Here is a 26618-nt window from a genome sequence, read left to right on the forward strand (position 1 = left end):
TCTATCTGCAAATAGTTACCCATGAGATGAAATGAAGGATAACTAATATCTGATCCGGTCTAGAGTGGTCCATCTCTGAGTGGCTCTAGGTAACACAGAGTTTCTCTGTAGTCCACATCTGTTCAGAATATAAAAGATTGGGATTTGCTGACTAGTCTGTAGTGGCATGAATCGGACTTGAGCATTCATGTATACAGAGTAGGGAAAGGGCTTGGGAAAGGCTCTTCAGTCCATAGCTGATCTCTGAGCTTCTGGTATTAGCTGTGTGTTGAGTAAGTCTCCCTGCAGGCTGCATTTCTTAGCAGACACCACTCTTCTAGGGATTTGCCTGTTTTCAGTTCTTTCACTGTTAACTTTCTGATGTATTAATAGATGGAAATATTTTTTCCAAATATTAATTTCTTTACCTCTTGCCTTAATCTTCAAAGAATTTAAGTTTATGAACTTAGGCAATGCTTTATGCCATCATAGGCTGCTCTTGGTAAAAGAGGAAGGAAAGTAGTTTCTTTCTCCAGTTGAACCCCATGAAGTAGAAATGCTGTGAAAAAATTTTTTTTTTTTAATTTTCAATGTCTTTATTAAGAAATATCAAAAGTTGATTACCATTCCATACACAGTTGTACAAAGTTCAAGTGAAAAGGTATGTAGTGGTGCCATCTCTATGTTTGTTTAAAGTCTATGGTAGCTTGCCAAAGGGGTGAGCCACAGGTCCAATTCCACAACAATGCCTTTCCCCTATTTCTACTAGATCACAGCAAAATCCTTGCTACTTGATAGACTATTAATACATTATAAACACTTACTTATATATTCATATTTTTATTCCTTCATTATCTTTCTTTCTCTGAAAAAGCTGAGCTGTTGATAGGAAGCACAACATTTGGGTCCCATTTACTGCAGATCGTGTTGTTACATTTTCACAAAGCCGGCTTTGGCTGCTCACAAACATTGCATGCTACATGTTACAAATCACACATGGGGGACTCCAGCCCATTGTTATCTTAATTTAACAATGAACACAAAAGAGAGAAATTGTTTGTCTTGGGAACAAAACACCATGGTCCTTCTGTGCAACTTTCTATTGTATGACAAACCTGCTACCACCGCTGAGCTCCCGTCACACCGGCAGACAAGATAATAAAAATATTTAGCCATGCCTGTTAGCACAGGCATACCACTCCTGCAGTCCTTTCTCACTGTAAAGATCCCCAATGCAATAGCTGGATCCAAACTCTGTTCCTTCTCGCATGCTCTGAGATGATGGCTGGAGGCCGGCTGGGTTTAAAGGTCAGAGAATACAATGTCCCCGTAGGATTGCTCCCAATCTCATTAAATAGACAAAGTACACCAACGTCTATAAATAAATGCCTACAGTTATAAAGTATGCTTATAGTAGCTTAGCTTGAAGTTAGACTGTCAAGATTGGTTTGTTTTTGTGCTAACTGAAATACAATCCTTGCCACAACTAAGAGATGTATTTATTTTTGTTTTGTAGTGTCTAAGAAGCACGGTAAGCTCATTACTTTCTTGCGAACATTCATGAAGTCTCGCCCAACAAAACAGAAGCTGAAGCAGCGGGGCATCTTGAAGGAGCGAGTGTTTGGCTGTGACTTGGGGGAGCACCTCCTCAACTCTGGGTTTGAAGGTAAAACGAAAGTCTTTGAGCTCACGGTATTGGATCCTCACACATTTGTATTGGTTTTCTTTCACCAGACACCTGGCACATGTGGTAAACGGTGTGTGCTGTGGTTCAGTTCAGCAGTCGACGCCTAGCTTCAAAGCCTCAGCTCAGTTCTGGGTGGAGCGAAGTCTCGGAGTGTGCCTTGCCTGCAGTGCTGTGGTCATGTAGGAAGAGCTGGCATGCGTGTAGGACATGCTTACTCTGTGGGTTTGTTACATCATCCAGGCAACTTCTTCAGCCAACTTCGCTGTGCATGTCCTAAAACACTCAGTTCCAGTTCTTTAGTGGGAGGGTAATAGGTGAGACTATAAAAATACTGAAGCCAACTGCCTAGACTTTATAACTAAACTTTACATTCCTTTCTCCTTAAATTCGGAGTCCAGAATTTACTAGTTGGATGAATGGTTGGACAGAAGGAAAGGAGTTCCAAAGTACTGTTGACAAAAATTTTAGAAATGTATTCTTTAGTATCTAGATTAATTGTTTCATTTGATAAATGTGTAGAATCTTTTTAAGATTTGAGACTTTATATTGTTTACACAGTATATATATACAGTTATATACACAGTGACTATTTTAAAGTCTAAAAGAATTAAATGTATATTTTCAATTCTAAAACAGCTAGAATAATCATGAAAAAATTCAGATATTATATGTACAACTTGAGAGGAGATGAGAAATATGTATAAAATAAAAAGATGTAGCTACCTATGTATTATGTATAATTGTTTTTCCTTACTCTGTTCAATTAGACTAACTAAATTAATAACAATATAAATTGTGGTTGTGTGCCGCATATTGTTGTATTGGGCAGTGATGGATTGTGTATATGATAGTAGTCCAGTAAGACTGTATTGTAGCTGAAAATTTCCTGTCACCTAGTGAGACTGTTGGCTTCAGAAGAGTAAGCACAGACTATAGATTCCGGGCACTGAGTTTAGTCTCCGGCATCCCTGCCTCCCAAACAAAAGTCTAGGCCAGCTTCAGTCTGTATTTATGATAGCATTGGTGTGGTGTTATATGAAAGTGTAAACTATAGCATTATAATGATATACCTGATATTTATTGGTTTGGAGACAGAGTCTTTCTGTGAGCCCTGGCTAGCCTGCAGCTTCCTATCTAGTCCAGGATGGCCCCAAAGTTCCTCCTGCCTTTGTTCTGCATGCTGGGATTGTAAGTGTAACCTAGCAGGCTTGACTATGAACATAATTCCTGATAACTAACTATAATGGGTGATAATATTACTACATTATATATTAACTGTATTATTTAAAATAAGCATTTTTCATTATAGAAAATGTTTCATTGTGACATTTCTACACTTTCATTGGTTATTGTAGAATACATTACTTCTATTTAATAGTTACTGTAGAAGAGTATGCTGTGACGGCAGCTGCTCACATGCATCTTGTATTTACCGTGTCTCTTGACTGGATTATTTTCTCCTTCATTCGATCTAATCTCACCTTGTGTTTTTCATTATGGCCTCTAAGTGTACAAAAGCCACCATTAATGTGGTTAGGAAGAGACTGTGTCGTTTGATCTGAAAACAGTAGTACAGTGACCAAGGACTCCGCAGGTAGAAGGCACCCATGATGTTTGTGCCCCCTGCCAGGCTTGCATTCTGTCAGCTCTGATGGTGAGAAGACAATGAAGTGATGCTAGTTGCGAGACTTTTGCTTTAGTAGAGATTCAAAACTGGTCAAAGTGCTGAGAACAGGTGTCTGTTGGATGCTCAGTTCTAAATATATATCTGCATAACCTCCTCCAAGGCTCAGGGGCCATCACTGGCTAGAAGGCAGAAAGTGTATAAGATCTAATCAGAGAGAGCTGTGAAACAATCCACACTGGCTGCTGCACCCATGAATTCCAACAGTAGCAGCTATCTATGAAAGATCTCATTAGCATTTTGTCATTAATGGTGAAGGGGCTTGTAAGGCCCATCCCTCTCTGGGGAGCTATAGGCAGTTACTCAAGGGTATATACCCTGGCATAACTCCCTTCCATGCTCATGTAGACAACCCTAATTAAATGCAGAGGGCTACCTACACACACACACACACACACACACACACACACACACACACACACACACGAAGGGATTTAGTAGGAGAAGGAAAGTGAGGAGACTATGATCAAAGTAAAATGTAGGGACAGGAGAGAGAGAAATTATGAAAGAGTAAATGAACTTTAAATGGAAATTATGAAAGAGTAAATGAACTTTAAATGGAGAGCTTAGCATTATTAGGGACAGTGAGACTGACAGACTGGGCTGGGGAGATGACTGGAATCCCCTTGCTGACGTGTGCTCAGACTGTAGAGTTCTGTCATCGAAGCCCTCAGCTACCAGAACCTTGCTTGAGTCTCCACCAAAGCTTGTTAAATGGCATCTAGAAGGTGAATAGGAGAGGTCCTTCTGCTTCAGGAGATTTACCAAGACAGGGGAAGTTGTGAAAGTCAGCATGGCTGAGGTGGAGCTGGCAAACGCCTTAACCTGAGGTGTGGGTGAGGGCAGCGCTCAGTCACAGAGGGTGTTCTTGATGGATGGATAGATGTGGAGTAACTGAAACTCAATCAGAAATGCACAGTTAAAGAAGAAGCAAGAGTAAGGAAGGTCTGGAGGAAAAGGAACCCCCAGATTCATGATGAGGCTTTTATCACTGAAGCTTCCATGGGCCTCAGCAAGCTCAGTTTACCCCAGTGCCAAGAGGAAGTGTTCCGTCGTCTTTTCTATTGGTACATCTATGGCAGAAGAGAAGTAAACCTGACTGGCCACTGTGAGGACCTTCAGATGGACAGCTCTCCAGGAACAATTGTGGCAGAGCCTCGGAGTAATCCCAGAAAGCATTGTCCAATTCCAGAGGGGTAGATGGCGAGTGGAGACTGTGATACTGAAGATATTGACCCAGAGTTAAACTGGGCTAACATGCTTATGCCTTTATTTCTGAAAAAAAAAGTTTAAAATATCAAATAATTAAAAAATGGAAAAAAAACTTTCAGAATAAGGAAGAAAATTATACTATATTGTAGTTTTAGCTGTGATTCCAAGAGTCAAAATATAAACTTATAAAATAAAAATTTATAGTAGCTAAGATTAATTCACTAAGAAAATATTTTTATGAGTTTCGTGCAGCCCATGCAACAATTCTCTACGCACAGAGATGCCCAGCGCTGTCCTGAGCCCAGGCTGACTCATTCAGTACAGCTTCCAGTCCTGAAGCTCTCTTCTGTTCATAATAAATGTACTTTTCTCTACAATTGCTATGCATAGATATAGATATGTCTACAGATACAACTATTTACCTGTCGGGCTATGATTAACCACAGTATTCAGAACAGTAACATGCTGCTCAGGTTTATGTTCTTGGAGCTGTGTGCAAGACTGTGTATAACCTTGGTATAAAGTGGGCACATTGTAAGGCATGTATGAATACAATTCTAATGTTGGTACAGTGAAATCTAAAGATATCTGAGCATATATCCCTGTCTTTAAACAAAACTTGACTGTAGGGTCTTTGCCCTAAATATTTGCATTTCTGGCATTTTTTTTCTGAGAAAGAGACTCATATTATGGCAATATTTTGCTAAGTGACTCATTGTCTGCATTGTACTCCAGTGAGTGATCAGACTCACAGAGGTAATCCTGTTACCTCTGTTTCAGCACCTCCCTCTTGGAGTGAATGGCAAAGCTGATCTACCTGCTTCTCTTACTTGGTGGTGTAAGAGACCAGGCAGGAGCCTGACAAACCTGTCTCTGTTAATGTTTCATTTTGTTGTCCCTAGGGTCAGGGTTTGACAGAGCATTACTACAATGTGAGCTTACTAAAAGTTACAGGTATTTATAGGACTGGTGGTTTAAAATCTGCCAACAGAATTTTCTCTACAACTATTAGACTAGTTTGTCATTTATTTGGGCATCCTTAACTGTAGATCAGATTATTTTCTTATTTTTATGTCTCTTCCCATTTTCTAGCCTTGGTTGTGGTGCAATCATTAATTATTAATAACTCATAATGATTAATCATTAAGAATTAATAAGAGACTCCACCAGACTGTTCCATCATGTCTGAGCTTCCAGCAGCAATTGAGCAAGTTTCACTTGAATCTTACAAGTTTTGTCTTTCCTTCTCTCTCTCTCTCTCTTTCTCTCTCTCTCTTTCTTTCCCTTCCCTCTTTCCCTCCCTCCCTCCCTTCCTACTTCATTATAGAAGACAGCTACCAAGATAACATTTTGTTTTGACAAATAAAAGGTTTTATTACACTATTCATAATTTCTCTGATTATAAAATCTGGTCAGGTGGGATGGAATTTTCAAGTATCTAAGATTTTTGGCTGTTACTGTTTTTCTTGAAGGCTTGTTTTTATTTCTTTACATATTTAAAATAGGATTTCCTCAAAAGTTTGAAATGAAAATGCTAATTAAAAATAATGATGACTTTGTAGGAAATATGTAAAATTATGTTTAATATAGAACAAAAGTATTAGGGCTGGAGATTTAGGAGATGTTGGTAGGGTGTAGGAGATGTAAGAGATGTAGCCCAGTTGGCAGGGTGTAGAAGATGTAAGAGATGTAGCCCAGTTGGCAGGGTGTAGGAGATGTAAGAGATGTAGCCCAGTTGGTAGGGTGTAGGAGATGTAGGAGATGTAGCCCAGTTGGTAGGGTGTAGGAGATGTAAGAGATGTAGCCCAGTTGGTAGGGTGTAGGAGATGTAAGAGATGTAGCCCAGTTGGCAGGGTGTAGGAGATGTAGGAGATGTAGCCCAGTTGGCAGGGCGCTCGCCAAGTAGGCCTAGCTTTCATCTCTTTGGATGAAACTGTACTTTGTACAGTACTTTGGAAATCAGACTGGTATTGCACACCTGTAGTCCCAGTCCTTGGAGGACAAAGGCAAGACTTCAGAAATTTACAGTCATGGCTACAAATGAACTCAAGGTCTTGCACTGAAACTGGCCAGCTATTAAGACCCAGGTCCCCCCATCCCACCCCATCCCTGCCCATCTTCTCCTGCTCAGTGTTAGGATCACAAATGTGGACCCTTACACACAATTTTTATGTAATTCTTGGAGGTGAAGCTCAGATCCTTATGCTTGTGTAGTAAGCACTTTAACCACTGAGTTGTATCCTCAGCCCCATGGAAAGCTTCTTTAAGGAAGAGCTAGAAGCTGGGGGAATGGTAAGTGAATAAAGGCACTGTGTGAGGACCTAGAGCAACCTAAAAGCCAGGTGAGCAGCTTAAACATCTGGAACTCAGGTGGGGCTCTAGGGAGGTAGACGGTGGTGACAGGAGAGTCCCCAAAGCTTGTAGATGAGTTAGTTAGTCTGGCATATACAGTAGCAAAACAACAGGCATATGTCGTGCACAAACTAATGTTCAGTTTTCCTTTATAAAGTATTCACATTCATTAATCCAGTGGTCTACAAATACATTTGGAATAGGTGACAATTTTGTAACTAATTTTTTTTTTTTTAGTGTTTTGCCTGCATGTGTGTCTGTATGAGGGAGTCAGATCTCCTGGAACAAGTACTACAGACAGTTGTGAGCTACCATGTGGATGGTGGGAATTGAACCTCTAGAAGAGTAGCCAGTGCTCTTACCTGCTGAGGACTTTCTCCAGTGCCACATAACTCTAAATTTTATTCCATTCCTAGTCTATAGAATAAAAACTGAAGACATTGAGGCTATTGATAAAACAGTATTGGAAATGGAAAGTAAGCTCTTAAAAGATGATTTTATATTTAGCACACCAGACTGATTATTTCTAAGAAACTCACAAAAAATCTCCCTACTGTTCCTCGTGCCTCTCTTCTCTACTACATAAGCATCTCTTTCTTGTTACTAAAGTTCCTGACTGTTTTAGAGGTAGAAGTACACAGCTGAAAATGACTATAGCTCTTCGTGAAACCAAAGTCCTCTCCCCTGTTAAGTAACTGGCTCCCAGAGCACCTGCAAGTTAATCGCCTGCTGGTTTTGTACCTGTATCAAGAAGGTAGTACTCCTGAGCGCTGAATGCCCAGAGTTGGAGGACGCTTGTCTTGTTTTTTCACCTTGAAGAACTTTACAGTCATGAAGGGGTAATGGTGTACAATCAAGAAACACTTGGAAATGATGCCATTCTGTGGCCATATAGGGAGAGTTGCTTGTAAGGGCCTCATAAGTATGCTGTGAAGTGGTCACTGAAGCTGCTGGAACAACAGCATAGAGTGTTATATGGTGAAACTGGTTAGGAGGAGAGTTGTAGGATGGATGTTGTATTAAAGGGTGGGGTTTCAGTTGCTCTAGAACTATAAAACAGGAAGAGGTGAATATAAATGTTGAATGGTCTTATACACTTGGCAGTATATTGTAGTGATTTAAAACATTGAGACTCTGCGCTTATACTACCTGCATTAGAATCTGATTTCTAATATTGTTCCTCCTTGCGTCTGCATGAACCTGATATCTAAAGATGTGGTCTCTTCACTATAAAGTGGGGGTAGTACTAGGACTTTGCCCTTTGAGTTTCTTTGAGAATTAAATGACTATATATTTACGTTTGTGAGATGGCTTATCAAGTAAAGGCATTTGCCATAAAGCCTGATGACCGGAGTTTGACCCAGCATCTACATGCTGGGAAGAAAGAACCAGTTCCCGTCCAAGTTGTCCTGTAACTTCCACATCTCATGGTGTGCTTGTGCATGCACATATGGGAGAACACATGAAGTAAAGAAAGAAGGAAGGAGAAAGGGAGGGAAGGAAGGAAGGAATCGAGAAATCAAGCAAGAAAGTTAAGTTTTGAAATGTCTACACTGTAAGGACTAGTCTTTGATATACAAAGTACTCAGTGCTATCTGCTACTGCTTTTTGATTTTTAATCACAAGGACCTTCAGGTTTTAAGTGTAAGATATGGTATCCGATAGGATTTGAAAGTGGACTGCAAGCCAGGCAGTGGTGGCACACGCCTTTAATCCCAGCACTTGGGAGGCAGAGACAAGTGGATTTCTGAGTTCGAGGCCAGCCTGGTCTACAGAGTGAGATCCAGGACAGCCAGAGCTACACAGAGAAACCCTGTCTCGAAAAAAGAAAAAAAAAAGAAAAGAAAAGAAAAAAGAAAAAAAAAAGAAAGAAAGTGGACTGCATAACTCCAGCCAAAGACAAGAAAAACAAGGCCATTACAGGAAAGAAATGATGTGGTAACATACTGTGAGTTGAACTCAGTCGCTTGGCCTGTCTCACTAACCTCCTTCAATTTACTGTGTTTCTCCCTTAGTATATATATAGTATCTCTTTACAGACTAAGCAGTGTCTTCCCACACATTGCTGTCAGGGATTTTAACTGACACTAACAAATGGCCAGTTAAGAAGCCTGTGTGCCGTTTAATTTGCATTAGGAAATGAAGAATGCTAAGCGTTGTCCATCTTAGATTTAAATGGTTGTAGAAGTTTATCACATAGTTTCAAACTTTTGTTATAGCCCACATGCCTGAAATAGCTATTCCTTTGTGTTGACTGAGAGCTCAAAGAAACTTGTTTAGGAGCAGAGGGTTACAGTGCTTGTAATTATGTTGTTGGGACAAGCACTTTGTAAAATCACTTACTGTGGATAACATTGAGTGAGCTGCTGTTTGTTTATTTTACTATGTAGTCATGTTGGGGTTAAATACTTGATCTAAAAAGAGTCTGTGGTTGAAGACTGTGTGAATGATACATAGACAGAACCAGGCTAGAAGTTGCCAGGTGTAGATACGAGTTTAATAAACAGATTTTTTTTTTTTAAATAACAGACTGATTTGTGAATTTTACTTTGCTTATGAACACTAATATGTTTTGAGCATTATTTTTGTTACACTGAACAACAACACTAATCTGTCTTTAAAACTCTTTTTAGTGCCTCAGGTTCTTCAAAGCTGCACAGCATTCATCGAGAGGTATGGCATTGTGGATGGGATATATCGTCTCTCTGGCGTTGCCTCCAATATCCAGAGACTTCGGTAAAACTCTATAGCACTTTCTTTTTTTATTCCTATTTAACTCAGCAAATTAAACTTATTTCAAAAGCAGCAACTGTGATAACCATGGCTATCAGTAACATGATTGAGATAAAACTAGGAAAGAATATCCATGTTATTCTCCTCCTAAATGACATTTCATTATCTGTAGTGTCCCAGAACCATGTTTGCTAACTTCCTCAGTACGTCAGTAGTACTTTATCTCTTTGAAATGTTGGAAGAAGGCCAGTGGGATGGCTCAGCAGGTAAAGGCACTGCTAAGTTCTGTGACCTGAGTTGACCCTGGAGCCCACAAAGTGGAAGGAGAGAACACATTTCCAAATTGTGTTCTTACCTACATGCATGTGCCTTGGCGAGTGTGTCAGAATCCAAAAGTAATAAATGAAATGTAATGATTTGAAAAAAATAGGAAGTCACTAAAGTGAAGGTAAAACCTTTGGGGCTAGAGAGTTTTCTCTTTTAATATTGAAGTCCTTAATTTCACATGGATATCTGACAGAAGATGGCCTCTCATTTGTTTAAGTCCAAATATTGGCTTGTTGTATGTAATAATTTGAAGGAAACAGCAACTCTGAAGTAGAGGGGAACATTTTGTACTTCTGCTTTCTGTTCTATGGTGTATTATTTTCTTCTCTTCACTAAAGTAATTGTCTTGTCTTCTATCTTGGTTAGTCATGAATTTGATTCTGAGCATGTCCCCGACCTGACGAAGGAACCTTATGTTCAAGACATCCATTCTGTGGGCTCCCTCTGTAAGCTGTACTTCCGAGAACTCCCAAACCCTCTGCTCACCTACCAGCTGTATGAGAAGTTCTCTGTGAGTACCGGATGGGATAGATCCTCTCAAGGTCTCCATGGAGTTTTGTTGTGTGTTTATTCATAATGTGTTTTGGTTTAATTTCATGTGAGAATTAGTTCTGTGCTGACAAAAGACTCCCTGAACAAACGGCAGCAGCTAAGTGATTTGGGTCTTTGAAGTTTTCAAATTGTTGTTCTCGTATTTCTGGCTTGGAGCCACTAACTTAGCATGCATGACATGGAATACCAGCATGCTTTTTAACAGTGGCAAGTGAGTGCCACAGCTTATGGGAACAGTGTGCCTTCTTGGTGCTTCACTTTGCCCCAGTGAGATTGCAAGTGAGGAACTTCCATTTGGACTAGCAGAGCTCACTGCTGTGGTGGGTTGTGTCTGTTACAGGATGCTGTTTCAGCAGCAACAGATGAAGAACGGTTGATAAAAATCCATGATGTCATCCAGCAACTCCCCCCACCACACTATAGGTAAGTCATGACTTGGCAGATAGATAGTAGCAGCCAGAGACTGGGATTTGTATTCGGCACAGCTGGGTCTTTGTGGCTCATATGTAAATGATTGTTTCTAATAATAGAATGTATATAGTACTGTCTTTTGGTCACCATCTTTCATTGGTTTTAATCTCTGTGTAATTAGGGTTCCAGAAATGTTGTAGATGACTAATAGGTTTTGTGTGTGTGTGTGTGTGTATGTGTGTGTGTGTGTGTGTGTAGTTTAAGTTGATTATTTTACTTGCTAAGATATACTGCTCAGTTATTTAATATCAGTATGCATAGGGTTGTTTAAATAAATAAAACAAAGACATTGCAGCTGAGTGGGCTCTTCACTATAAAAGTAGACTGTCTGCCCAAGTACTGTTCCTGCTGCTCCTGAAATTGCTCAGGCCATCTTTGGGTTTGTTAATGCCTTGTTTTTATGCTTTTAAATAAATGTTCAGGCTCTTTCCTGTTGTCTGTCAGAAGCGTACGAGCCAGTAAGCTCCACATTGCTGTATAGTGTCTGTTTCAGTTAGCATGTTGTATTTCATTTTCCAGAACCCTGGAGTTCCTGATGAGACACCTGTCTCTTCTAGCAGACTATTGCTCCATTACAAATATGCATGCAAAAAACCTTGCCATTGTTTGGGCACCAAACCTGCTGAGGTAATTTGTATTTGATTTATGAACATTAAGGAATGCATTTTCTTGAATTAAAAAGAAAGCCTTGCATCATGGTTCGTCAAGAAAAGAAATTAACAAGTAAAATAAACTATTACTGTATTAACATCTCCCTAAAGCAGCCATCTAGGTATTAGCTAAGGGACTGTAAAAGTACGATTTCTTCTGTGAGTGCCTTTGTAACTTCTGTACTAAAGAATTATGCGTTAGGAGATCTCCTCTCACAACTCTGATGGTACTGTCATCCACCCCACAGATCAAAGCAGATAGAGTCAGCTTGCTTCAGTGGGACAGCAGCTTTCATGGAAGTCAGAATTCAGTCTGTGGTTGTTGAATTCATCCTCAATCATGTGGATGTGCTCTTCAGTGGCAAAATCAGCGCTGTCATGCAGGAAGGGGCAGGTATGGCTCCAATGACTTTCCCTTGTTACCAGGAACAGGTTCCTAAAGGAATGGAGGACTTTGCAATTATTGTTTCACCTAATACTGTGTTAATTAGGTGGTAGAAGACAGTTAAGTCAGATCTGTTACAAACTCCAGTTCTGTTTCCAGCACCCACATGATGGCTCATAACCATCTACAACTCCAATTCCAGGAGAACCAACACCTCCTTGCCACTTCATAGGGATGCGTGCAAGGAGAGCACAGACACAGGCAGGACACCCACACAAAAAATAATGAAAAGGATTTAAAAAATTTTTTTAAAAACTCTTGCTTCCATTATTAGTATATATAAAGCTATGAGATAGAGCAGAAAGAGAAAAAATGTCCTTCTAAAACTAAAAATGTCTGACTGATAACCTTTATCTGGTACCTTTTAAGAAGCTAAATTAGATTGTTACAGAATTTCACTGTGCTTTGGATGTCATTAAATATAAAGCACTGTGATACTTATTGAAAAACCTTGAAGAAAAGTTACAACATGTCACTAGGTAGAGAGTGAAGGTGGATGGAGAGACTGATGCACACATGCAACACTGACATCCTTTCCTTTCCCTCTGAAGCTTCCCTGTCAAGGCCCAAGTCCCTGCTGGTCTCTTCTCCATCTACCAAGCTGCTGACATTGGAGGAAGCCCAGGCAAGGACACAGGCTCAAGTCAACTCTCCCATTGTGACTGAAAATAAGTACATCGAAGTAGGAGAAGGGCCTGCTGCACTTCAAGGGAAGTTTCATACCATCATTGAGTTCCCACTTGAAAGGTAAGATAGCTAAGTCCTGTTTAAAATATGCTTTCATAGCTGTAGATAATAGATTGCTTTACAATTTACTATTTTATTAAAATTGGGGCAGTTGTAGAAAAATACTTAATTGAATATAGATACTGAATCCTTTATAAGGACCAATAAAAATTGTTCTTGCAAAACTTTATAACAGCGTAATTTTAAAAAGTTAGTTGTACGAGTAAAATTGCTAATATAGAGGATACACATTAATTACATGAGGTTGACTTTTTTCTTTGAGAAATGTGATTTAGGAATTTAGAAATAAGTTATGCTGAAATAGTTTATTCAGAAAGTAGTGAATGCTTAGTGACTTCTCTGACACTGATTCCTGACCAGCAAGAGACTCACTGGTGACTGAGACATGCAAACCCTCCTGCCTCAGTTCAGACCCACCCGGTCAGGAACTGGAGCCTCCTGTGCATTCTGATGAGTGCAGAAGTTGTCATGATCCCAGAGAAGCTGTGAGCATGACCCACACAAACTTGCATGAGATTTTTGTTTCAATGTACAGTTTTTGGTTGTCACTTGGTTTCAGAGACTTAGCAGTATGAAGACCGCTATAGTGTGTCCTGCTGGTGTCCCTCTGAGGTCTTACCCTCACTGCTTCTCTAAGGAAATGCTAGTAACAGGGTGTGACTCCCTTACTAGGTCTGTAGGAAGATGAATATATGTGCAAGTTAGTTTCGATATTTCTGCTGCCTTCTGGCTGTGCTCATGAACACAAGGATATTGTTTCCCTAGAGAATGTAACACTAATAAAACCTCAGAATTTTCCTTTTTACATTTTTGAGTATCTTCTACCTTCATTTTCTTTCTGTGACTAAAAAGCCAGAAGTTGGCTCATGTCTTTCCTTTTCATTTCTGAGTTGATCCTCAGCACCTTGCTTTCATATTCTGTTTTACAAAGAACAAATGTCTTTATTAGAGATTCAAAAAGTATACATTAGGATGTAGGTAGGGTTGGGTTTCGTGAAACCCTGATTTCCTTACACACTTTCACAGTATTAAGGAAATTAGTTGAACTTAGGTCTTCATTTCATCAGCTTCTTGTGTGGTTATCTGGTTTTTAAGGACATCTAACTATACATAGGTAGCTGCTCATATGCTGGATTCCTACCCTCCCTTCTGTCCCTGCTCTCCCTCTCCTCAGTTTTTCTATACTGTCAACGTCTTTGCACTTTTTCTCAGACTGACGTGCATGTGGTCCTGGAAGCTGTAGTTCATGTTGCTTCCCACATTAGCGTCCATGCCTTGCAGAAACTGCACTGCGCTATGCACTGCATGGAAGGAGAAGCCTCATCTGCTGCTTCCATTGTGCGTGCCTCTCTAGCTGTTCCATTCTTTCTACTGTGTGCTCATTTCTTGTTCTGTAGGAAGGGATAGAGCATCGGTTATATTAGTACTGATAAACTGCTTTTTGTTTCATAGAAAGAGGCCCCAGAATAAGATGAAAAAATCTCCCGTTGGCAGCTGGCGTTCCTTTTTCAATTTGGGGAAGTCCTCTTCTGTCTCCAAACGCAAGTTGCAGCGTAATGAAAGTGAGCCCTCAGAGATGAAAGCCATGGCTTTAAAAGGTGAGCACTGAACCACCCTGTCCTGGGTAGTAGACTGCCTGGTGGCTTCCAGCACCTACCACTGTCCTCACTGCTGACTTCTGTGGGTGTACCTTCCTAGTGCCATCATGACACACCTCACTATAGAGCATGCATAGATGTGTCATAGGTGGGTTGTCTGCGTGTGTGATTATCACCAGCTTATAAAGATAATATCAGTCACATAGAGAAGAATGCAGTTTCTTAAGAAAACTGTATAAATGTTACACACACACACACTCTCCCCAGCAGTGCATTTGTGTTATTGCTTCTCTGTGGTAACATAGCTTATATAGTGCTGGTAATAGTACTACTGTGTTATGTACTTGTCTTGATCTTTAGCTTCACACATTTAAAATTGACAAGTCTGTGTTTCAGCATACTTTTCAGGTTTATAACTCTTTTCACCAGTGTCATTCTCCTATGTGACTAGCCGATGGAGTACTGTGTTCTACCAGACAGATCTATGTCTATTGAGCAAATTACTCTTTAAAGTAGTTTTTAAAAACTTGTGCTCTGATGGAAAAACTAGTAGCATTTTTCTCTTATATATCATTAGAAGTAATGCTCAGTTCATTTACATTATGCCATTTGCAATCATGTATTACCCGCCTGTTAGATATTTTGACTAGTTGGCTCTGCAGAAAGAAAATTAAGGTAGTGCCCTGCCTTCAGAGTCTAAATAGAGAAATATGAGAAAATGACTTCCAGTATGCAGTTACAGCTCAGGTAGAATTTTATGTCTAGCATCTTTGGCTGGCATTGTCAGTTCTTATGGGGGTAGGGTGATGACTAGGAATGCTAACTGTATTTTAGAAAATGATATTTTATGTGTATGGATGTCTTGTCCGCATTTGTGTGTGTACACTCATAGGCTTTGGGAAGAAGGTTTTTTGTTTTTTTTTCCCCCTCTTCACATGGGGAACAGAATAACACAGCACATTGCATACTGGAGTGCTAAGCTAAATATGACTCCAAAATGTACAGCTAATCACACTTGGAGATACAAGCATTGCTAGGGAAGCCCCAGACCCTTTAACTGCACAGTCCTCAACAATCACAGGTTTTATACTGCTTGGTTTTTATTGTTTAGGTGGCAGGGCAGAAGGAACCCTCCGCTCAGCTAAAAGTGAGGAGTCCCTTACTTCTCTCCATGCAGTTGATGGTAAGACTGAAGTGTCCTCGAACGGATTACATAAAGCCACATATATGCAGCAATGTTATGAATATATACTTAGCAAGAAGTCTGTGAAACATCACTTCCAATACTATTGGCATTAAGTATGGTTCAGTTAAAACTCATGGGTATTTTAATATGGTGTAGTATTTTGGCACAAATGCTGTTTATGTAAAATGGCTGAAATGTTTCAAGGCAAACATTTATTTGCCAATGCTTAAAAGTGAGCATCACTGTTTTCTTTAGATTTGTCATCAGGGGCAGCTTTGAGACTCATTTGCTAATTAATAATGGATGGTTTTCAAGGGTCATTAGTAGTTGGACCTGACACCTTAAAGCGAGTCTGCCCCCAAAGAGGACCAACATCTCCTGGCAGATACTGGAGGGAGAGGTGTGGTTACAACATAAGTTAAAATTCAGAATCAAACTGTATGAAAACAAGTGTTCTGCTAAGCTGTGCCACTTGGATTTGCTTGAAAAGTGAAAAGTCTGTTTTCATTGGAAAAAAAAAAGTGGAAGGATTTTAAGTGTGTGAATAGAGTGCTCTATTAAATGTGTGTATAAATACTTTTTAATTAGGAAGAAAAATGGTTTCTTCTTGTCTGGGGTACCATAAGGATATTTCCCCATAATAAACAACATTTTGTTACTATTTGATACCCAAAGTGCTATTTTAAGAGATTTGTTACCCAAAGTGCTATTTTAAGTGATGACTTCTACCTTGCAAATGAAATATGAGACAAAATAAGAGACAGTGAGAAAATAAGTAAGACACAAAGAAAGTTGGAAAGTTTGCTCAGAGTCACACCAATTGTCAATGTTAAATTTGTAATACATTCCAAGAGTCCCTTGTCATTTTCTTACCCAGGCTGTGGATCAGCTGTAGAGCATGTGCTTGTTAATTAGTGTTTTATTTAGAAGTTCTCTTACCACAAATGTAACTGATGTTTGTACACCCAGGGATGGTTCATGGGAAGAAAAATTAAAGTTGCACAGTTACTACTGTGCTAGATAGGTGACTAATCATGGTGCTGTGTGTCCCATGACAGCCATGCTCTGACTTTGTTGTCCATTTTTACTAGGAGATTCCAAGTTGTTCCGACCTAGAAGACCCAGATCCAGCAGTGACGCTCTCTCTGCCTCCTTCAATGGAGACGTGCTGGGGAACCGCTGCAATTCCTATGACAATCTGCCCCACGACAATGAGAGTGAGGAAGACATGGGGCTGCTTCACATTCCAGCTCTTGTGTCTCCTCATTTGGCCGAGGATGTTGACTTGAGCCCACCAGACATCGGAGTGGCTAGTCTGGACTTCGATCCGATGTCATTTCAATGTAGTCCTCCGAAAGCTGAGTCAGAGTGTCTGGAGAGTGGTGCTTCTTTTCTGGATTCATTAGGGTATACCAGGGATAAACTGAGTACCAGTAAGAAGGATGTGGAAGCAGGTGGTAGCCAGTCACAGACTCCAGGAAGCACTGCAAGTTCTGAACCTGTGTCTCCAGTCCAGGAGAAACTGAGTCCATTTTTCACCCTGGACTTGAGCCCCACTGACGAGACGTCTTCTAAGCCATCTTCATTTACAGAAAAGGTTGTTTATGCTTTCTCTCCGAAGATTGGACGGAAGCTAAGCAAATCTCCTTCCATGAACATATCTGAGCCTATTTCCGTAACTCTCCCACCTCGGGTATCAGAAGTCATCAGTACTGTCTCCAATACTGTAACTCAGAATGCATCACCTCCATCTTGGGACAAAAGTGTGGAAGAAAGAGATGTCATAAATAGATCCCCCACCCAGCTAGGAAAGATGAAAACAGGTGAGAGAGAGGCACAGGAGAGATGTGAACCAGAAGCCCAGCCCCTGGAACAGGGGGCAGCTGAAGAAGTAGAGTTGCCAGGGACAGAGGAGCTGCCTGTCTCAAGCAGTCAGAGCAAGGCTGTACCTTCTGGACAGAGTCAGACAGGTACCGTTTGTTCTCCTCCGTTCCTTCTCTAAGTTAAAAGGGGTCTTCCATCCTGTGTGCCATCTGTGCCTTTTAAGAGAGCCTTCTCCACAGCTAGAATCAAAGAATGTTTTTCTGAATGGTGCTGTGGGCTCAAAGCCCTAATGAGGCAAACAAAACTCCCCAAAGGGCCCATGGTCCTGCTTCGAACCTTCACAAAGGACCCCTTAACTCTCTGGACAGTCAGAATTCATGGATAATTTTTACACAACTGTGTAGCTCTTGATTCTGTTTTCTCTTCTAATGCATATTATCTTCTAGCCTTACAAGTTAGCAAGCCAGCCTACACTGTCAGTGTAAAAGTATTATCGCAGTCTAAGCACTGGAAGCCTGTGTTCTAAGTGGCCTTTTCTAAGTTAGGTGGAGGCCTGCTTCCCCTCCACCCTTTGTAGCAGTTCAAGAGGACTTGCAACCTTTAACACTGTGTTAGTTTCCCTTTTGAACCAGATGTGGTTTCAGCAGCATTTGCATGTGGGATAGAAGATCACCAATTGCCATTTTGAAATATGGAAGGCATATTTTTATGTTTTTAGTGATCACATGGGGAGTGTTTTGCTTTCCGTGTAGGGTAACATAAGCTACCTTTTCATTCTAATTTTTTTTCCCAATTTCCCACTAGGAGCAGTTACCCATGACCCCCCTCAGGATCCCGTTCCTGTCAGTTCAGTCTCTCTTATCCCACCACCACCGCCTCCGAAAAATGTCGCCCGAATGTTGGCACTAGCGTTAGCTGAGTCTGCACAGCAAGCCTCAACTCAGACACTGAAGAGACCAGGGCCTTCCCAGGCTGGGGGCACTAGTTACGGAGACACAGCAGGCATTCCATCTGAAGAGAAACTGCCCAGTTCCTACTCTAGCCTTACTCTAGATAAAACCTATTTCCAAACGGACCGACCAGCAGAGCAATTTCACCTGCAGATCAATGGACTCGGAAATTGTAACCAGCCTCTCCCAGAGACAGCAGCTGTGGGAGGTCCTACCCATCCCAGCACAATTGACTCTGGGGAGCAGCTCCACCAAGTAGACGGAATAGGGAATTCACTTCATCGAAATCATTTATCTGGGGATCCAGAAAAGTCTAGAAGCACTTCAGCTCCCTTAACAGACTCAGAAAAGTCTGATGATCATGGAAGTTTCCCTGAAGACCACGCTGGGAAGACCAGCATGTCCACTGTCTCCTTTTTGGAGCAGGACCAGTCTCCACTTCATTTCTCCAGTGGAGATCAGCCCCTCTCTTATCTTGGTACCAGTATGGATAAACCCCATCATTCCTCAGAACTTACAGACAAATCTCCCATGCCTTCTACTTTGCCTAGGGACAAAGCCCACCCTCTTTCTGGGTCCCCTGAAGACAATTCCAGCACAGCCACCATGGCTTATATGATGACAACTCCAGCAAGAGCCGAAACGAGCACCAGAGAGGCCAGCAGGGTCATGGCTGAGCAACCCACTGCTGCTGATTTTGTGGCTGCCACCCTTCAGCGCCCGCACAGAACTAATCGGCCACTCCCCCCACCTCCTTCCCAGAGGCCTGCAGAGCAGCCACCAGTTGTGGGGCAGGTACAAGAAGCACCAAGTATAGGATTAAATAATTCCCACAAGGTAAGCTAGAGTCAGTGAAGTATACTTTTTCCAAAGGTATGCCATTTTTTGGTAGGATGTATTGTTTTTTAGTCAGATGCATTTCCGTCAGGTGGCAGGTTTCCATGAAATAGCTGCCATTTGAAGCTGGAGATCTCTGCCATTGCCTGGCTGTGGGCTTTGTGGTAAAGACATAGCAGCCCCCAGTGATTGGGGCTTAGCCGTCCTTGCTGCTTCTCCTTCCTGAAGCACGAGCTCTTTCACAGGGAGACACTGACAGAACGAGGCAAAGGGAGCCCAGGGCTGAAATAGTTACTGTCTTTTCTAGCTACCTCACTGAGGGTGAGTCATGTGACCACCCTGTGACGACCCTTGATGTCAGTGTATTGAAAGTTACTTCATCGCCTGGGCTTTCAGAAGTAATGATATCTAGAGTTTCAGTTATTTTCCCTGCTGTGAGCAGCTGTGTTGCATAGTTAGAATGCCTGCTTTGGGAGGGAGTGTAAGATACAGAATGCCAGAGGATTTTCCTAATTCCTCTTTAAGAAGATAATAGTACCACAGGTTTTATGGTAACCTTAATCAAAAGGAGTTAAAATTCTGGTCCTTCCTGGAGGGTACTATTTGTGGAACTCACCTCTCAGGGACAGCGTATTTAATCTGTGGGCCCACAGACAGAATGGACAGAACACAGAGGCAGTAAGCCCTGACTTGCTGCCACCGCAGATAAGTCACTCTGAAACTCTTCCCTGTATCCGGAGGTTTAAACTGCTTGCTACATGGAACTGAGTCACTCTGAAACTCCTGCCAGCTAATAAAATCAGCTCCTTTTATTAAATAAAATCTTTTTGGTGCTGAGACCAGTAGGCAGGATGTTTATTTTTAGGCCCAGCACTGTTTTTTGCCTAACCCTGTCATTGGTTCTGCATATTAAGATCCACTGAAGGCAGCCTCTCCTCACATTTAAACCCTAGCAGGAGTTAGGGAACACTGCACATGTCTCCATGGGTAATAGCATACCATGTAGACACACAGATACTCTTTTGTGGGCCATGGGTCAGGTTCAGTGTAACTGCAGAGCTCAGGCAAAGTTCAGGCTGTCACCCAAATAGCCCGGGTTTGCCCGTTATAAATGTATTAGCATTTGGCTCCAAACGGTGGGTGTTAAACAACAGACTCTTAACATCACTGTCTTTCTGCAGGTCCAGGGAGTGGCTCCAGCTCCAGAGAGGCCACCTGAGTCTCGAGCCATGGGTGATCCTGCATCCATCTTTGTCAATGATGGCAGTGCTGCTGCCCAGTGTCCCATGGCTGCCTCTGCTCCCCAACCGGGACTGCCTGAGAAGGTTCGGGAAAGCAGCAGGGCCCCACCACTCCACCTGCGTGCTGAGTCTTTTCCTGGCCATTCCTGTGGCTTTGCTGCCCCAGTTCCCCCAACACGGACAGTGGAAAGCAAGATGGCTGCTGCCATGCACTCCAACGCTGCAGATGCCACCAGCAATTCAAATTACCACTCCTTTGTCCCTTCTTCAGCCTCAGTGGATGATGTGTTGCCTTTGCCACTCCCTGTCTCACAGCCTAAGCATGCCTCTCAGAAGATAGCCTATTCCTCCTTTACTAGGCCTGATGTCACCACAGAACCCTTTGGTCCAGAAAACTGTTTGCATTTCAATATGACTCCAAACTGCCAGTTTCGCCCCCAGAGTGTTCCTCCACACCACAATAAGTTGGAGCCACATCAGGTATATGCTGCCCGATCAGAGCCACCAGCCTCCATGGGTCCTCGTTATAACACCTATGTGGCACCAGGAAGAAACATGTCTGGACACCATTCCAAGCCCTGTAGCCGGGTTGAGTATGTCTCTTCTCTGGGATCTTCAGTTAGGAATCCTTGCTGCCCTGAAGACATTCTACCTTACCCTACTATCCGGAGGGTACAGTCCCTCCACGCACCCCCACCTTCTATGATCCGCTCTGTTCCCATTTCACGGACAGAAGTTCCCCCAGATGATGAACCAGCCTACTGCCCAAGACCAGTCTACCAGTATAAGCCATACCAGTCCTCCCAGGCCCGCTCAGACTATCATGTAACTCAGCTTCAGCCTTACTTTGAGAATGGACGGGTCCATTATCGTTACAGTCCGTACTCCAGCTCCTCCAGCTCCTATTACAGTCCTGAGGGGGCCTTGTGTGATGTCGATGCCTATGGCACAGTCCAGCTGAGGCCCCTCCACCGCCTGTCCAATCGGGATTTTGCTTTCTACAATCCAAGGCTACAAGGAAAGAATGTGTACAACTATGCTGGTTTGCCTCCACGTCCACGGGCCAACGCAACTGGCTATTTCTCTGGTAATGACCACAATGTAGTCAATATGCCCCCCACTGCTGATGTAAAGCACACCTACACCTCATGGGACTTTGAGGACATGGAAAAATACCGCATGCAATCCATCCGCAGAGAGAGTCGAGCACGGCAAAAGGTGAAAGGGCCTATCATGTCGCAGTATGACAACATGACACCAGCTGTGCAAGATGACTTGGGAGGGATCTATGTCATCCATCTGCGCAGCAAGTCAGATCCTGGGAAAACTGGACTTCTGTCTGTGGCAGAGGGGAAAGAGGGGCGGCACCCAGCCAAGGCTGTCAGTCCTGAGGGGGATGAGCGTTTCTACAGGAAGCACCCAGAGGCCGAATTTGACAGAGCCCACCATCATGGAGGGTATGGCAGCACACAGGTAGAAAAGCCATCCCTCCCACAGAAGCAAAGCAGCCTTAGGAACAGAAAGCTTCATGATATGGGTTGTAGCCTTCCAGAGCACAGGGCGCATCAGGAAGCAAGCCATAGGCAATTATGTGAATCAAAAAATGGACCACCTTATCCCCAGGGAGCTGGCCAGTTAGATTATGGGTCCAAGGGGATGCCAGACACTTCTGAGCCAAGCAACTACCATAACTCTGGGAAATATATTACATCAGGGCAGGAGTCTCTAAGACTGAACCACAAGGAAGTGAGGCATTCCAAAGATCTGGACAGGCCTCGAGCCAGGCAGCCACCTGCCCCTGAGAAACACTCCAGAGACTGCTACAAGGAGGAGGAACACTTCTCTCAGTCTATGGTCCCACCTCCCAAACCAGAGAGGAGTCACAGCCTAAAACTTCACCATACCCAGAACCTGGAGAGGGACCCCAGCATGCTATACCAGTATCAGACACACAGCAAGCGCCAGAGCAATGTGACTGTTGTGTCCCAGTATGATAACCTGGAGGACTACCACTCCCTGCCCCAGCACCAGCGAGGAGCCTTTGGAGGAGGAGGCATGGGGGCCTATGTGCCCTCTGGCTTTGTCCATCCACAGAGCAGGACATACGCCACAGCCTTGGGTCAGGGGGCCTTCCTGCCCACAGAGTTGTCCTTGCCACATCCTGACACACAGATCCATGCAGAATGAGCTCCAGGAGCAATAGAGTTGAAGCAGCCTCTGCTGGACAGTGGACTGTTCTATTTTTTTTTTTTTTCAATAACCAAAAAGATTTAAGAAAAAAAAAAAAGCTACAACCCCCCTGGCCACATGAAAGAAGTATAATTAAAGTAAATCACCACTTTTCCCCCTCCCACTCATTACCACCTCATCCATCTATAGGCTGTGTTGTTTGTCCTTCAAGAGAGCTGGATGATTGTAATGTGCTGTGCTGAAAGCCTAGTAAAGAAATTCTCGCCGGCTGCAGACCCTACTTGCTCTCCAGGGCTGCTCTCTAGGACCCTGAGGACTGCCTTTAGCCCACTGAATTTAACTTTTGACCTTCCTTCTTAGTACTTGCAACTTAGCTCAGAGCAGTTTGCCTCTATTTCCTGGTGGGCTTCTGCATTTCCTATTATGTTACCACTCCCCTGTACAGGGCCATGTAGCATGCCCAGGCATACTCTCCACTCTGTTCTGCTTTCATTATCCCTGTCCACAAAGGAGTCTAGTATTCTAAATTAGAGAGAAGAAAAACTCCCCGACCCCTGAGCTACGCCACTTAGACTGCTAGCGGATTAAAAGGTAAAGGAATTAGGATTTTCAACATTTAGTGCCACAGCATTGTAAGTAGCAAGTCCAATGTGAACCGTATTCCCCACTGTCGATAATTCTTCACTTGACAGGGTGAGAGCTCCTAAGTTAAAGCTTAAGGAGCTTTCTTTGAAAGAAGATGAAGTTCATATGTATCGTCAGTGAACTCTGCTAATACAGAGCATTACTAGTGCTTCCAGTGTGCTTCCCGCTGCACGGCCCACAAGAAGGTCAGCACAATTTAGTGCCAGTAAAATAGTCATCCACAATATTCTCCTTAAGAAAGGACCAGCATGGTCTAACTGGATAAATAAAATTTCTTAGAGATATAAATGTCCTTGCCATGTTTCTAACCTAGAGTACACATCCCCTGGGAATTTGTAGAAATTGTCTGTTACAAAACTGTACATTGCTCATTGTCCCTGAGTATGCAGTCCCATCTCATCCACTGGCATTCTAGGAGTCACATGGTTTGGCTCCCCTCTGTGTGGTCACAGGCTTGCTGCATTTGTCATCGGCACCAGCATTTCAGAATAGCTCTTTCTAACTCTCTAGACATGTTAAACATGTGAATACCCAGGACTTTCTTTTGAAAGTTGCATTCCTTATTGGGCTTGGGACAGGGCACCTCTGGGGCCCAGCTTCCCTCTGGTTATCTTGGCCTATCCCACCATAGACAGCAGAGACTGATAAGGCAGTCCTGTGTTTAGAATGAGTTAGATTGACATTGCATTCCATAAATCATGATAATACTTGAGTTTTTGTACATTTGTGTCTTTTAGATTCTCTGTAGGAGACACGGGAGATTTCATTCCGTTTACTGGATGGTTGCTGCTCTGGCTTTTTAGGATGGGATTATCTTTTATTTAGAGCAAAGGAAGAAATCTTTTAAGAGGCTAAAATCCTGCTGCTGTTACTGCTGTGAAATTGTAAAAGATTAGATTTATGGCAGTCTTTGTAATTAAATCATATACTTGCATTTTAAGGCTATATATTTAGAAGTAAAGTTTTAAGAACACGTTCATATTTGGAGATAGTCTACAAGGTTTTCTTTATTTCCTAGATTGACCAGAGGGGTACAACAGAGTCCAAAGCAGATACCTGGACATATCAATACATGCAAAGGTCTGTGGGAACTTAGGCATCTGCATTAAAAGTGCAGACATGACTGTTGGAATGTCCGGAAATCTAATGGGTGCATACACCTGGCATACAGATGTGTCGATATGTTGGCAGACATTATCTGTTTTGTTTTTTTTTTTAAGCCCTAGTCATCTTTTTTTGTTAAGGAAGCAACTCATTGCCTCTTGAAGACCACACTAGCCCTGAACACTATCCTTAGCAGCACAGATGGAGGGCTAGAGGCAGCGCCACCGACAGTGAGACAAGTCGCTAAGTTCCGTAGCTTTAGGTCTTGCCTGAAGAGAAGTGCTACAAGGTCCAGGCCCATTTTGATATTTGTGGATTAGGTTGTCGCACATACTGTTTGCTCCCAAAACTAAAGTCTCTTTTATAAATACTAAGGTTGACTCCTTAGAACAACTTCTTTATTAATAACATCCTTTGGGTTTAGAAATGTCAGAAAAAATATTTTAAAGATAGAATCATAATTCAGATTATTGGTATTAAGTATGAAAACAAACTTTAGATAGAATCTAAAGTTATTTACTGTATGCAGCACCAGCCTTAACTCTGGATTCAGCTATTGGAACAGCTTTGCCCACATGTTTCTCTAATACTGTGGTACAGAAATTGGATGGCAAATCACTGTGAGCCAGGTTACCTCAGTGTCGTCTGCCTTGTGTGAGACTTCACAAACACAGGAACTGAATGTTATTTTCAAGTGTTGGCGTGGAGCATTATGGTCATGGAAGTGGAACTGCCTTACACATTAAACATCATCTCACCCCACTGGAACTTTTGCAGCCATGTCTCCAGATTTTATTTTTTGGGCAAAATTCCACGGTTTGGTTAGATTGAAATAGATGTTCCTAGATAGCAGTCTAGGAGCTCAGCTAAAAGCTCCAGGGGCATCGTGTTCTTACTAATAAATCTAATCTGAGCCTTATTTCTTACTGAATTCAGTTTCTTTTAAAACATACATTCATATATTTTAAATGCTGTTTGGAGAAGTCCCTGAGACAAGTCCCAAGGGCAGGGCCTGCACATTTCTTATAATGGTAAAACAGTTTTTAAAATGTAGGGTCAGGTTTAAAAAAAAAAAAAAAAACAAAAAAAAAACTAAAACCCAAGACTAATTCTGTGCAGAGGAGGGACCTAGAAGGTGAGCAGAGACAGGAGAGCCGGTTGTCAGTTTGGAAGAGCAGTGAATTTGAGAGAAGGATCCCGTAAAGTCCATTTCTCTGTTCCAGCCCTATTGGTCACCCATTCAGTTTGTTGGCAAGGTGTCACCTGAGCAGAGAGTGCAAGAAAGTAATAAAGAAAGCTGAAGTATGTCAGAAAGTTACTTCCAAATGGTTAGAGGCATGTGATTGTCAGTACTGTGTGTTATGGAAATGTCAAGAATGATGTATTTTAATATGTACAAGATAATGTTGATGTGCACAGAGGGTCTTTTCCTTATCTGATTAGTACTGTTAATGTTCAGAGATTTAAAAAATGATTGTTTTTACAGTTTAGATTCTGAGATAGCAAAACCTGATTTTCAACCCTGACCTGCATGAGAGAAGCATCCTAGGAAGTCTTAGATCATATCTTTGAGTTCTTTAATTTATATAGTGTTTTTTTATGTTTTAATATTTTTGTGAACTGGTGTAAATTGTTAATGCATATAAGCTTGTGTATTTTTGTAAATAGTTTTGTGATTTACTTCTTGCCCCCTGTGTAAATATTTACAGTCTCATTTCTTCCAGACTTATTTGAAACTGAGTTGTGGGTTTGGGGTTTTGTTTGTTTCCTTGTTTGTTTGGCTGGGGTGGGTGGGTGGGTGGGTGGGTGAGAAGGGATTTTTGTACTTGAGAGGGAGATATCTTGTGGTTTAAAGCAAATGTCCCACTGAAAGCAGTTCCAATATCAACAGAATTATTTCAGGTTAAAGCAGACTTTTTGTGTATGTGTTTCCTTTTTGACCTAGTATGGACTAAGATGAAGTAGATGGGGTAGTGATGGGGTGTTTGGACTAGGTGTTCATATCACATGGCCTGTTAGGTCAGACCGTGTGTCTGTTGAGCTACAGTGTGCTATCTGGCTGCGTTCCTCTCAGCTCACACCCTCATCTTTAGAGCACAGGCCTTCTATCTGTTCTGGAACATCTAAGCAGACAGTGCCCTAGGGCTCCCCTAACAGATCTGCTGTCTTGTACCCAGTATGCAGTCCTCAGGAAACTCTCCTGC

General features: G+C 42.1%; 1 protein-coding gene across 4 annotated transcripts in view; it reads left to right on the top strand.

The window, feature by feature from the left end:
- Arhgap32 (Rho GTPase activating protein 32) overlaps nucleotides 1-26327 on the top strand; it is a 234202-nt gene extending 207875 nt beyond the window's left edge. For all 4 annotated transcript variants that reach the window (XM_031343500.1, XM_031343498.1, XM_031343499.1 and 1 more), the window contains 12 exons: nucleotides 1496-1645; nucleotides 9548-9650; nucleotides 10341-10485; nucleotides 10867-10949; nucleotides 11517-11624; nucleotides 11896-12041; nucleotides 12644-12839; nucleotides 14292-14437; nucleotides 15549-15620; nucleotides 16715-17593; nucleotides 18252-19234; nucleotides 20416-26327. In XM_031343500.1, coding sequence (XP_031199360.1) covers nucleotides 1496-1645; nucleotides 9548-9650; nucleotides 10341-10485; nucleotides 10867-10949; nucleotides 11517-11624; nucleotides 11896-12041; nucleotides 12644-12839; nucleotides 14292-14437; nucleotides 15549-15620; nucleotides 16715-17593; nucleotides 18252-19234; nucleotides 20416-22662 — 5258 coding nt within the window. In that variant the 3' untranslated portion in view covers nucleotides 22663-26327. The remainder of the gene's footprint in view (nucleotides 1-1495; nucleotides 1646-9547; nucleotides 9651-10340; nucleotides 10486-10866; nucleotides 10950-11516; nucleotides 11625-11895; nucleotides 12042-12643; nucleotides 12840-14291; nucleotides 14438-15548; nucleotides 15621-16714; nucleotides 17594-18251; nucleotides 19235-20415) is intronic.
- Nucleotides 26328-26618: the final 291 nt, after the last annotated feature.

Source organism: Mastomys coucha, unplaced genomic scaffold, assembly GCF_008632895.1.
Source record: "Mastomys coucha isolate ucsf_1 unplaced genomic scaffold, UCSF_Mcou_1 pScaffold23, whole genome shotgun sequence".
Taxonomy (NCBI): domain Eukaryota; kingdom Metazoa; phylum Chordata; class Mammalia; order Rodentia; family Muridae; genus Mastomys; species Mastomys coucha.